This window comes from Chiloscyllium plagiosum, chromosome 21 (genome assembly GCF_004010195.1).
Source record: "Chiloscyllium plagiosum isolate BGI_BamShark_2017 chromosome 21, ASM401019v2, whole genome shotgun sequence".
Classification (NCBI taxonomy): Eukaryota; Metazoa; Chordata; class Chondrichthyes; order Orectolobiformes; family Hemiscylliidae; genus Chiloscyllium; species Chiloscyllium plagiosum.
Window position 1 is genome coordinate 52,534,168 of NC_057730.1, and position 12,087 is coordinate 52,546,254.

The 12,087-nt window shown below is 36.6% G+C and overlaps 2 protein-coding genes across 9 annotated transcripts in view; one reads left to right on the top strand and one right to left on the bottom strand.

Annotated features, from left to right (window-relative positions):
- The window catches only part of dnah3 (dynein axonemal heavy chain 3), a 191,003-nt gene extending 187,339 nt beyond the window's left edge, over window positions 1-3,664 (top strand). The window contains exons 58-60 of the mRNA XM_043712084.1: window positions 1,590-1,794; window positions 2,831-2,968; window positions 3,311-3,664. Of these exons, the coding sequence (XP_043568019.1) occupies window positions 1,590-1,794; window positions 2,831-2,968; window positions 3,311-3,664 (697 nt within the window). The remainder of the gene's footprint in view (window positions 1-1,589; window positions 1,795-2,830; window positions 2,969-3,310) is intronic.
- lyrm1 (LYR motif containing 1) overlaps window positions 8-12,087 on the bottom strand; it is a 16,780-nt gene continuing 4,700 nt past the window's right edge. For 3 of the 8 annotated variants that reach the window (XM_043712090.1, XM_043712096.1, XM_043712097.1), the window contains exons 3-7: window positions 10,462-10,623; window positions 8,171-8,231; window positions 8,038-8,069; window positions 4,791-4,900; window positions 2,828-3,698 (exon numbers count right to left, since the gene is read on the bottom strand). In XM_043712090.1, coding sequence (XP_043568025.1) covers window positions 3,677-3,698; window positions 4,791-4,900; window positions 8,038-8,069; window positions 8,171-8,231; window positions 10,462-10,623 — 387 coding nt within the window. In that variant the 3' untranslated portion in view covers window positions 2,828-3,676. Of the gene's footprint in view, window positions 1,456-2,827; window positions 4,901-8,037; window positions 8,070-8,170; window positions 8,232-10,461; window positions 10,624-12,087 lie in introns of those variants that run through there. The other 5 variants (XR_006314837.1, XM_043712094.1, XM_043712095.1 and 2 more) reach the window with 5 other exon arrangements.

A 12,087-nucleotide genomic window follows, 5' to 3' on the forward strand; every position in this document is an offset into this window, starting at 1 on the left:
TTTAATACAGTATTAATTAAAGATTGAAATCAAGGTGCAACCATTCCTTATGAGTAAAGAATCCTCACCAACCCAAACAACCTTTTAGAGGTTCAATGGTAATCAGAGCAATTTGATTCACATTTATCCTTTATATGCACTCCACAATACAAACATATAGAAATAATCTGAGTAAATGTTAAAGTTACCAGTTCAAAAATTACAGATGAGCTGTTCAGAACATAGGCTATTTGTGGAATTTTAATGCAATGGAAAATCACACTAGGGAATTAATTCATCAGTAACAGCAGTGGCCATTATAAATATTAGATGCTGATTTGTTTTCTGAGTGTAGAGTTCAAAAATCAGAGAAATTTACATTTGTCAAAGAGTGGTTAGCCTTGGCCAACCACTCACTTGCAGATAAGTGATTATACAGGAAATGGAGGGGACATGTTCTAGAACAAATAAGGCTGTGAACATCCTGGTGAGATCTACAGGAGCAGTCATAACCCTCTTGGCTCAGCATAGAAGCTTTTGAGATTGTTAACTTTCATTATAGATAATGGCTTTTTCCTCAATGGTGGTGGTTAAGAGCTTTTAATTAGGCAAGAGAAAAGGATTCCACCACCTTGTCACTTCCATCCAGATTAAGTCAATGGTGGAAAGTATGATGGACGGCCTCCCTGTCCTGTTGCTAATTAATGTCCATTTTAATGTCTGATGCCACTGTCGTTTGATTTACCCAAAAGCAGGAGTGACAGCTGGTGTGCAGAGAAAATAAACGAACCCAAACAAATTTGCTTCAGTGCTTCTGGGAGAGGGGAAGGGTACTCTGTTCATGACTGAAAGATGTGATATTGGGAAGTGGGGTGTGGTTTGTCAAGACCAACACATCCATGTTGCTGCTGACTTCCCGCCTGTAAATCCCACCTTGATGTATCCTTCGTATGGCCTGGATCTTGGATCATTGGGTGAATATTGTAAAAGCAGCAATCATGGCTTCCATTGCCAATCAAAAAGTATTTAGTCTTTGGCCAGTGGTTTACAGTCAGTTGGACTTCCATCTCTGGTGTTTTCAGTTAAATGCATCAGTGGCATGTGATAGACCTTCCCAAAGACAAGACACAGTTTGTGCTTCCCAGCTAGCAGGTGGAACTGCTCCACCCCCCCCATCTTCATACGGGAATATAATTAACATGGATGCAAGTGTCTCTGCCTTGCGTGCTATTTGAATTTATCTATAACCAATGTACTCTTAAGAGTTTTTAAACTGTGCTGATTGAGGGGAGTAACTTCAAGGATATTACGCTATGGTTGGCAGAGGCAAGAGAAATACTGACTTTGAAAGATGATTTTTCTTCTGTTATCTTGAGGAATACTGTCCTCAGGTACAAAGCAAAGTGAGAAGATCCGTTACACCATCCTCTTCAATTTGTCCAAATATTTCCCGAGAATGGTGATGAGATGCAGCATCTGAAATGGATATAAATAAATTTGGAAAATTTTGTTAAGAACTGATTCTGTTATGAATGGTTTAATGAGAATACACCAAATTTTTAATGACATTTATGAAAACATTCTACATACTACTATAACTTCTCTTTCAGACTCACTCAAGTTGTACGCAGCAGTCTCATAAACATACGGAAGGCCATTAAGGGACTTGTGGTAATGTCTGCTGAACTCGAGAATGTGTTTGATAGCATGCTGGTGGGAAAAGTTCCATCCATGTGGGCAGCAAAATCCTACCCGTCTCTGAAACCCCTTGGCAGTTATGTGGTAGATCTTCTTCTGAGGTTACATTTTTTCCAGGTACCATATATTTATTAAACCTATAGCACAATGTCGTGAATGAGCGAAGACTTTTACCTTTATATGGAGTTGAGCTGTAATAATTGTTTTATATTGCTGGCTATCTTAAGAGAAAACACGATCATAAATATGGATTCATTACAAGTTATCTACATGCTGGAATATTTTAAGATAAATTTATTATCTGTTGGCCAAATTTGATGATTCAAATAGGACTTCAACATTGCTAGAATATCGTTCTGAAGGAATCAAATGAATTGTTATCTGTGTTTCTCTTTCTAAAATGCTGCCAGATCTGCTGAGTGTCTAACATTTTTTTTATTTCAGACTTCCAGTATGTGCAGTGATTTTATTTTATTCACTAGAATATAGTTATACATTGTTCCTTTGTTGTGCACAACAAATAATTTGCATAAAATACTGAATATTAATTGTAATCCCGGAACCATATTGAAAATTATGTTGCGGATTTGAGATAAGACAACCAAGAAATTACAAACTACTTTTTATCCATTGTGCATTTTACTTGACCCTAGGAGAAAAAAAAGTCTTAAACTAGCCCATTTCAATCTGAAATATCATGAATTTCCAAAATCACTGGGAACTTTTGGCAAGAATAGAAATGGAGGGAATCTTCCTCATCAAGATCCTATTTGATTTTCTTTAGAAAGTTATTAATTACAGGTCTTTGTTTTGGTTTCCATATATTTGTTTAAATTTATTCTGACAGTAAATAGTAATAATAGGAGAACTAGATTGGAATAATTGCTGGAATGAAAGAAGCGTAACTATTATTTGATGACAATGAGTTTTAGGAAGTGTACAGTTCAGAATAAATTTTTGTTTAAGTATTGATGGGTTAGATTTTCGCCATGAATTGGTCAATGTGTTAAACCAGTGACATTTAAAATTAAAGGATGGAATGTTTCCATTGTGCATAAAAGAGCATGAGAGTAGTAAGACATTAATTAATGGAAGTTGTTATTTGATATAAATGTCATAATACCACCAATTTATTAATGTCTTTCATAAACAGGAATGGATTAATAAAGGACCACCCAATGTATTTTGGTTATCTGGATTCTATTTTACTCAATCTTTTTTGACTGGTGTCTCTCAGAATTATGCAAGAAAATATACGATACCCATTGATCACATTGGGTTTGAATTTGAGGTAAGCATTGTTCTTGCTCTAGGCTTCTCCTTCCCTTTCCTTCTATATTTTTCCCTCAAATTATTTCTCCAAGATGGAATCCTTGCTTGAATCACTTTCTATTATAAACTTAGGTAATACATACTAATAGGATATTTGATCCTTTACAGTTTTGATCAAGTTTACATTTAATCTTCGCATCCCTCTTCAAAAAATGTTTTTAAAGTATTCAGCAAACGTATTTTTCTTTGCATTCAAGTGTTCTTTTTCTTATGCAAGATTGTTATCCTTGGCATGTAGCCAAAATGGCTTAAGTTTTACAGAATCATATTACCTTAGACTTGTTTCTCTCACATTTTCTAGGTCATGAAAGAAGAAAATGATATGCACCAAAAGCCAAAAGATGGAGCTTATGTTAAGGGTCTGTTTTTAGAAGGTGCTCGCTGGGATAGAGAAAATATGGTCATTGGGGAGTCATTACCTAAAATTTTATTTGATTCTATGCCCATTATCTGGCTTAAACCAGGAGTGAGTGCAACATTTCTGCATCAGAATGTCTATTTCTGTCCAGTGTACAAAACCAGTGCACGCAGAGGTACCTTATCCACAACTGGCCATTCAACAAATTATGTACTTTCAATAGAGCTTTCTTCAGATAAAGCAGAACAGCATTGGATAAATCGTGGTGTGGCAGCTCTTTGCCAATTGGATGATTAAAAGGAGAATTGATCAGGTATATTCACCTTGAAAACTGGAAAGTAGAAGTAAATATTATTATGTCAAAAAGCATCTTTTGTACACTGTTCATTACTCTGATATATAAAGTAATGATAATAAAATAAAATTATTTGTGTTTGACAAAAGTCACGAGTCAGAGATGAATGAGTTACAACACCGTACCGTCCTGTCCTGTACTGTACTTTCCCTTCCCTTCTTTGGCTGGAGAAGCTATGTTGCTTCTCTCTGGGAAGCAATCAGGCAATTATCTGGACAGCTTCAAGTTTCCCACATGTTCTAATCCAAAAACCAAACCTAACCAGAGAGCAGTTAATGAATCAGAGGTCAGCGGATTTTCATCATGGCAGCAACTGCTACAGTCACACTTGAAGCCTTCAGCTTCTAACAGCATTGTGGGGACTTTGACGCTTGGACTTCAACATTAAGATCCACTGTCTCAAGGGCTACCAGGGACATGAATAAATGCTGGCATTGACAATGGTGTTCATGCCCTAAGAATGAATAAAGTTGAAGCACCGAGGGGAAAAAAAAGTCAAAGTACTACAACCTAGTGATAACACTGATTTTTGAGTATATATTGCACAAAATATGGAGCCTCAAGGAAACTGACCCAAAAGCAATATGCAAATCCTCAGTAACAGATTTGCTTTTCCACTGCACTATACTACTCTCATACTACAGAGGCCCAGAAATGCTCAGACAAAATAGTATAGCACAGGAAATTGTTCTTTGGTCAATGTATCAAAATGTTTCTTAGATATTCTTTAATCAATCTGTTCAGAGATGTTCCTACACACTTCTAACTTGAGCCTCCTAGCTCAGAGGAAGGATATTATCACTGTGCTACAAGAACCCTATGTGCTTTTGCATTGAAAATACTTTTCAACATTAAATAAATTAACTGAAAAATACTTTGTTTCAGGATTTTCTACATTCTAATAATTGTAGAAACTTCCTGATTCAAACAGTTTGCTGGAGGCCATTTTCTTTTCAGAACAGAAATTTTACTTTCAGAAATAAAGTACAATATAAACCACAAGCAATAAATCATATTCACGTGATCAAAGAAAACAGTTTAAAAGTAGATGATCCCAGCCACCATTACATCTCCTCGTGTGATTGTAGATAAACTGGTTTAGCAATTTTTCTCAGCCTTTCTTGCAGTTTAAATTTACGTCCCTTTTTATCAGCAAGTCCCATAGGAGGCAAATGTATCTGTAAATAATATGGAGAAGGTTAAAGGTATGATGTGAATCTATATCTCAAAATGTTGCATTGCAGTCAAATTCAAAAAATACAGGCTGAACCTTCCTTATCTGACACCCAGTAATCTGGCAGCTTTAGCATGTATGGTTTGATGGACATTACTGCATCAGAGTTAGAAAGGCAGGTCAAACAGACTTTCTTTTTTAAGATGTTCAGATGTGTTATGACATCTCTGGAGCAGATGGGCCTTGAGTCCAGACCTCCTGGCTCACATAAAAGCATACTGTGGATGCTGGAAATTTGAAACAAAAAATTCTGGACAAACTCAATAGATGCGCAAGTATCCACAGAGAGAGAAAAAAAAGAGTTAAGGCTTTAAATCCAGTAATTCAATTTTTAAAAAATTGTCAATTGGGAGGTTTGGTGGTGGGTTTTTAAAAAAAAAGCTGAGTTCTGTTTGTGTCCAGGTGTCCTTATAGAGCGAGCACATTGTTTCCACCAAAACTCAAACCACTGAGAGAGAAGTGGGCACGTGGGCTGGAATGCATTAACTCCACCTTCATTTTGATTTAGACCGTAGTTTCTTTCTCCATTATTTATTTTTGTTATTGTTGCACTGCCACTGGTGGGCACTTCTTGCAATTTATTTGTTTAATTCTTGAAACGAGCAATTAATGGTGGTTCTACAAAGAAAAGGATCCGAGTTCTGAAGAGTTAGGTACGGCTCAATGTTTGTCTTTGGCTCACAAGACGGCGAGTTCAAAATTTGAGTATGTAATCATGGCTGCACATTAGTAGACACAGCAGTACTAAGGGTCTACCATGCTGTCACAGTGCTGACAGACATTTCACTGAGGCATCCTTAACCTGTACTTGAAGACATGTTCAGAAAGCCTAGATAACATTTCTGAACAAGTTGATTAAAATCATCTACATTAGTTTATTTGACATTACAACTAAGTCCATGAAGAGACCTATGGATATAAATTTGCACTCTACAAGATCTTGAGATGTTTTCCTCTATCCCCACTTCAATCCATTTGACATCAGACTGAATGGAGCTGAAGACAGTCTCAAAATTCACCCTTTTAGAACTATTAAAGAAAAGAGAAAGCTGAGCACTTAAGGGGTCTTGTGGTAAGGGCTCATTGGTTACATTCTTACTTGTGAACCAGAATATAAGGGTTCAACGCCCGTCTGCTCTGGACAGATTTCATAACATCACTAAATAGGTTCATTATATTTTTTAAAACATTTTTCAAAATTTAAAAGTAAGCTGAATTTTTGTATTTGTTAATTGAGTAATTGGTGGTTGTATTTCTGAAATGTAAAAAGAGCTGCATTGTCTCCCAGTGGGATATTTATGAACAGAGAAAGGGTTGTATCATATACTAATCATTTACAATAAAACTACTTTATCTGGTTTTTGTTTGCTGCATAATTCATTGTATGGTATTGGTTTGTAAAACATGCTTGTCTCATTCCCAATTTTGAAGTTCATTTTAAAAAGTCACCACTTATTAACAAGTGGTTTATTTACAAGAGAATCATTACGAGACACTAATGAGGTGTACTGCCAGATTTGTACCAGATTTACTAGTTATTTAGGGTTAGATCCCCTCATCCCTGACAATCTCAGAAGCGCTTTTTGACACTGTCTTTCTTTCGCACTTCATCCTCTCAGGAATGACAGCAGCCAAGACCAAAGTGACTAGATTTGCAGGCAGACAAGCTGCATGTTAGGCTTCAGTCTCAGCATAAGGAGACAGCCCAGGACCCTCGATCTCCTGTAGTCCACAGGCCCGATCCTGAGGCAGTCCAATTTCAAAGGTCACAACTAATCTTATTTTTCTGCACCTTGTAGCCTTTTGTTTCCAGGCTGTAATTTCAAATCAGCGCACGTGCTTAAGAATTAATGGTATTTTCAGTGTTTCCAAGAAACATTACTCAACAGAAGCAAGGTCAGAAAATTGGGCCTACCGTGTTATAGTCCAACTCTGACTAGTCCTCTGACAAAACAGTTTTCTTTCTGGTAGCCTAAGACCACCAAATTTAACCAATAACACATTTTAATTTTTAATTACTCCATTCAACCTTATAGTTTTATTAAAAGGTTATATTTTAAATAAGCACTTATTCATTACACTGGTCTGAACGTGAAGAGCTAGCTGATAATTCAGTATCTGATTACAGTTCTTTTGCTAATTTTTGCAGCCATTGTAAATACTTAAAGCAAAAGATTTTCCACATAACAGTATTCTGTATAACATCAAACCTAATCACCTAAGTTTCTCTGCTGGAAATTTAAATCTATTATAAGAAGGGGAGGTGGTGGCATAGCAGAAATGTCATTGGAAGAATAATCCAGAGAGCGTCTAATACATTAAAGAAATAGATTTGAATCCGACCATGGCACAATTAAATTAATAAATATGGAATTAAAAGCAACAATGAAACCATTGTTGATTACTGGAGAAATCCATCTGGTGCACTAATATCCTCTATGGTACAACATCAATTTTCCTTAACAGATCTGGCTTCAGATCCATAGCAATTTGGTTGTCTTTGAGGTTAAAGGCCTAGCCATTCAGTTTTATCATACACTACAAAATCTAAGAGAAGGGATGAAACTGAATGAACCCCACCCCAACATCAATTTAGACATCAGAAACAGCAGCAAAGTAAAACACATTTACCCTGTAAAGTCCTTCCTATGAGGTCTTGTACCAGAATTGGGAAAGGTGTCAAGCAATAGCCTGACAATGTCATAGTCATGGAATCAAACCTTACAATCAATAATGAACATCCCCACTTCTGATCGGATGATGAGTGGAAAGTCATTGATAAATTAGTTGAACATGGTTGGGCCTAGGCCATTACTCTTAGGAATTCCTGTAGAGGTGTCTTGAGACTGAGACAATTAATCTTTTATGTTAAATATCTTCCTTTCTGCGGTATAACTCAAAATCGTGGAGAATTTTCTGCATAACTCCCATTGACTTGAATTTTGCTACAGCTCCTTGATGCTACAAGCAGTCAAATATAGCCTAGATGTCAAGGATGATCAGTCACCTCTAAAGCTCAGCTGTTAATTTATTGAGCAAAGAAATTTTAGAACATGTTTCAATGTAAAGGTGGTAACTTACTGGTCTGGGATATGGAATTCTGTAATGTAGTCCTGCAAAAGAAATTAAAGGTAATTCAAAAACAAACAGTAGACCCTGTAAGTTACTTGTGTAAGAAATTACAAGTATTGATAAATTCTTAAGTGATTCTTACCCATTTCTATCCTTGTTTGACATTCCTGTATGCAGATTTTAATTGCTTCTGCATCTGTTAACTAGAAAAGAAGTCAAATAACATTGCAGGTAATTAAAAAAACAAAACATTACAAACAAGTAACAATTGAAAATTCTGAAAATACATAGAAATACAGTATTCATGGAGTGAAAAAAAGACAGCGGTGTGTGTCCGATGACAGATCATCAACTTGAAGCGTTAATCGTTTTGGTCTCCAGATTCTGCCAGACCTGTTTTTATTTCAGATTTCTAGCACCTGTAGTGTTTGCCTTTGTGTAAACATTAAGCTACCACTACTTACAATTCAAACTTTAAATATTGTAATGCGCTCACTTCAGGCTTAAGGAACTGCTTGATCATCAGGTACAGAGCAGACAACAGATAGAATAGTTTGTGTACAGGTATAAGTGTAGAAATTTTTATTCAGAGATCATCCAGCATAAAGATTAATGAGATGTATTACTCATGTAGTGTGGCCTCACTATTGATTAGGAATTAAATGAATAGTCACATCATTTTTACCAAATGGAAATAGCCCTAACCAAATCACAAAAGACAATCATTGTGACTGTGCTTGTAGTGTGCAGTTTCCTTGTCCTCGAAACTGACTTTTTTTTTTCCAGATCCTCCCTTTCACTACTCATTTAAATCAAAACTTCTGTTTCTGTATTCCTAAAAGCTGCTTCTTTGGCTCTGTATCTATTTTTGTAGAGTTACCTTTCAGTGAAGTGCCTTGGGCTGTATTTCTGTGCTACAGGGAATATATAAATGCCCATTATTTAAAGTAAAAATTAGAATTCATATCACATTAGACTTCAATACCCATACCACTCAAGGTCAGGAGCTCGGTAAAAACTCAAAACAGGGTAGAAAAAAAAATTTATGGCTCTTGCACTTATCTATTTATCCCCTGCTAGTAGACATCTGAAAGCATGGGTGAATAGCATGCCTACATTATTAAGGCTGAATTGTGGCCACATGTTAATAGTAGCATTTTGTGCATGATTGTAAAAAATTCTTAATACTGAATCTATTTCCTGTGAATAGAATGTGCAGTTTGTATTGTCAGTAGTTTAGATAATTCTGCTTCATCATTAAGCAACCATACAATAGGAAAGATGGTGTTGTGAGAGCAGATGCCAAAAAACATGGAGAATAGAACAGGAATCATTATGCAGGCTTGGAGAGAAAGTAGCATAATCAAGGTGTTTGCAGAAGTCATTAAGCCTGTAATGCATATCCATAGCTCATCCTGGAGAGAGAAAGAAAGTAGCTGAGGGATGAAAGTCTCAGAAATGGATAAAATTGAGATGGATTGAATTGTGAAGCATAATTAACAAATTTAGTTTGACAACTTTTATACATTTAAATTATTATCAGCATTATCCAACTCTAGGAAGTGTTCAAGATTTAGAATTAAACAATGGCTAAAGGACTACAATATCAGAGTAAGGATTGGTTTGAAATGGAGTATAGGAAATTCTCCAGGCTAGTAAGACATATAAACAGTAGTTCCGATGATTAGTCACTAGTCTTGAAATGTTAACTCTTGCTTTCTCCCACAGATGCTGTCAGATTGGCTAAGCTTTGCCAGTAATTTCTGTTTTTGTTTCAGATCTCCAGCATGGACAGTTCTTTGTTTTGTTACATTTGAAATAATGACAGAACATGTAAAAACCCTTGGAGGTACAGAATTACAAGCAATAACAAACTTGTGATCAAATATATACCATGACTCAAGACAATGGACAGCAATCAATTTAGAAAGAGAGATTTTTGGTTTCAATCAGCATGTTCAGAGATGTTACTACACACCTCTGAAGCAGGTGGGACTTGAACCCAGACCTCATAGCTCAGATGTAGGGACTCCACTGCTGGTGCTACAACATTGTTCCAACTAAGCTAAATGACCAGGTTACATGAGTCACCTTAAAGTGACCTTGAGTGTCAAAATAGTAAAATAATTGCACATTTGAGCAGAAACTGGCAAAACATAGTCTAGAATTAAACCTCCAGTAGGAATACTCAACCTGAGAATAATCTCTGATAGATATTTAGGTGTGAGTCAAATAAGGGACAAAGAGAGGTCTGTGACTTGGGCAGAAGACAGAGGAGATTTAATGACAGAAGAACTGGATTTATAGGGTCAAAGGGAATAGTGGTTGGACAAGAAAAGAAAGGAATAATTTGCTCAAAACCTATTACATTATAACTTTAATATATATATATAAATGCAGTAAACATGCATGAATTAAAAGATTGAGACTGACATTTTTATTTTTTTTGAACAATGTTCTGGCTTCTGTGATGATGTAATCTTTTTCTTTCAAAGTGTCCTCTGTTTGTCCCGATAGTGACTGCCATGTTCTTGCTATTCTGAAAATTCTTCGATAAAGACCAAGCACCTCACATCTTGTTGCTAATGTCATCTGCTGAATTGAAGAGGAAATATGTAAAACATCAACGATTCGGAAAATTACACTGAAAGTTAGGTGTAACAGAGTGGGGGAAAGGTTATGTGAAGTACAAACAGGCACATAATCAATTACACTGAATTTGTGGTAAACAGAATTCATGGGTGAAATCTGACAGGGATCCGAGTGATTTGGGCTATGTTGACACCTGCGGTTGAAATCAGGCAACAAGTGTGCAACGCCCATTTCAATATTGAGATCATCTTGTTTCATCACAAGAGGTGTGGCAAGATTCTTTCCAGACAATATCAAGATGCTAACTAATGGTCATTATTGCTTGTTTAACAGCACAATAGCTTCATTAATATTTAGACTCCCAGCTTATTAAGCTCACCCAACAAAGCCAAATTTTGAGAAATTCTGACAAAGAACTCAGAGCTAGCACCTGGTGGATTCGAGTCACCACTTGCTTGAAACAACCTCAGTGTTGGAAATTGGGCACCAACAACTTGGGTGCCAGCCACACACAGCCGATATTCATGGTCATTGGCACCCGACATGCACCAGCCTCAAAAGAACCTTCAAGATACACCTCCAATTCACTTGCAGAGTTTTTTCTGCACTTCAATGCTGTATCATGACCTGCACTGCAACTATCTTTGTAATCATGGACCAGACCAGGCTGCATCTCTGGACTTTTCACTTGCTGTCATAGTGGTCATACACTGAGCCTACCAGGATGCTCATGACATCCCTACATTCCCTTGTGTTTTTGCATTTTCCCCTTCAACCAAAGATACCAGGCTCACACTACTGATGGCTTACAACTTCGTTCTTTTGTCTAAGTCTAAGATTTAGCTCTAACTCTTTTTTTCAAACCAGAAGTTGAACTACTCTCAAACAAGCATACAAAGTTAAAACATTTCTTTGCATGTATTTGTGGCATCTGGTGAACCACCAATTCCAATCAAATTTCCTGAGTCAGTTTGATGGCTTGAAGATGTCTAACTTCCTCTCGATCATAGGCCTCAGGTAATCACAAGGTGGAGGAAAGAGGATAATCTTGATAGAGTAAGCGCCTACAGTGGTGCTGCAAAACTGGAGAAAAATGTTACTGGATTACTTCACCGAATGATGACATTTAAATTCTGGGTAGTCAGCAAAGGACAGTGCCCGGATTCAGAAACATGACTATACTGGTCAGGAGGAAAAGCATTTAATAGTTACCATAGTACGAAATGTTAAGATGTGTCGTGCTAATATTGGATTTCACACATAACCGACAATATCCAAAAAACCAAACTTTGAGATAAATAATTTGCTGCAGAAAAGAAATCCATGACTTTGAAAAATTGCAGTGTATGTCCATAATCCGTGCTGACTGCTTGTGCAGATACTGCTTATGCATAAACCCAAACTCACTGGAACTCTACTGTCCTTACACTAGGTAAAATACCTACAGAGTGAGGGCGAGGGGGGGGG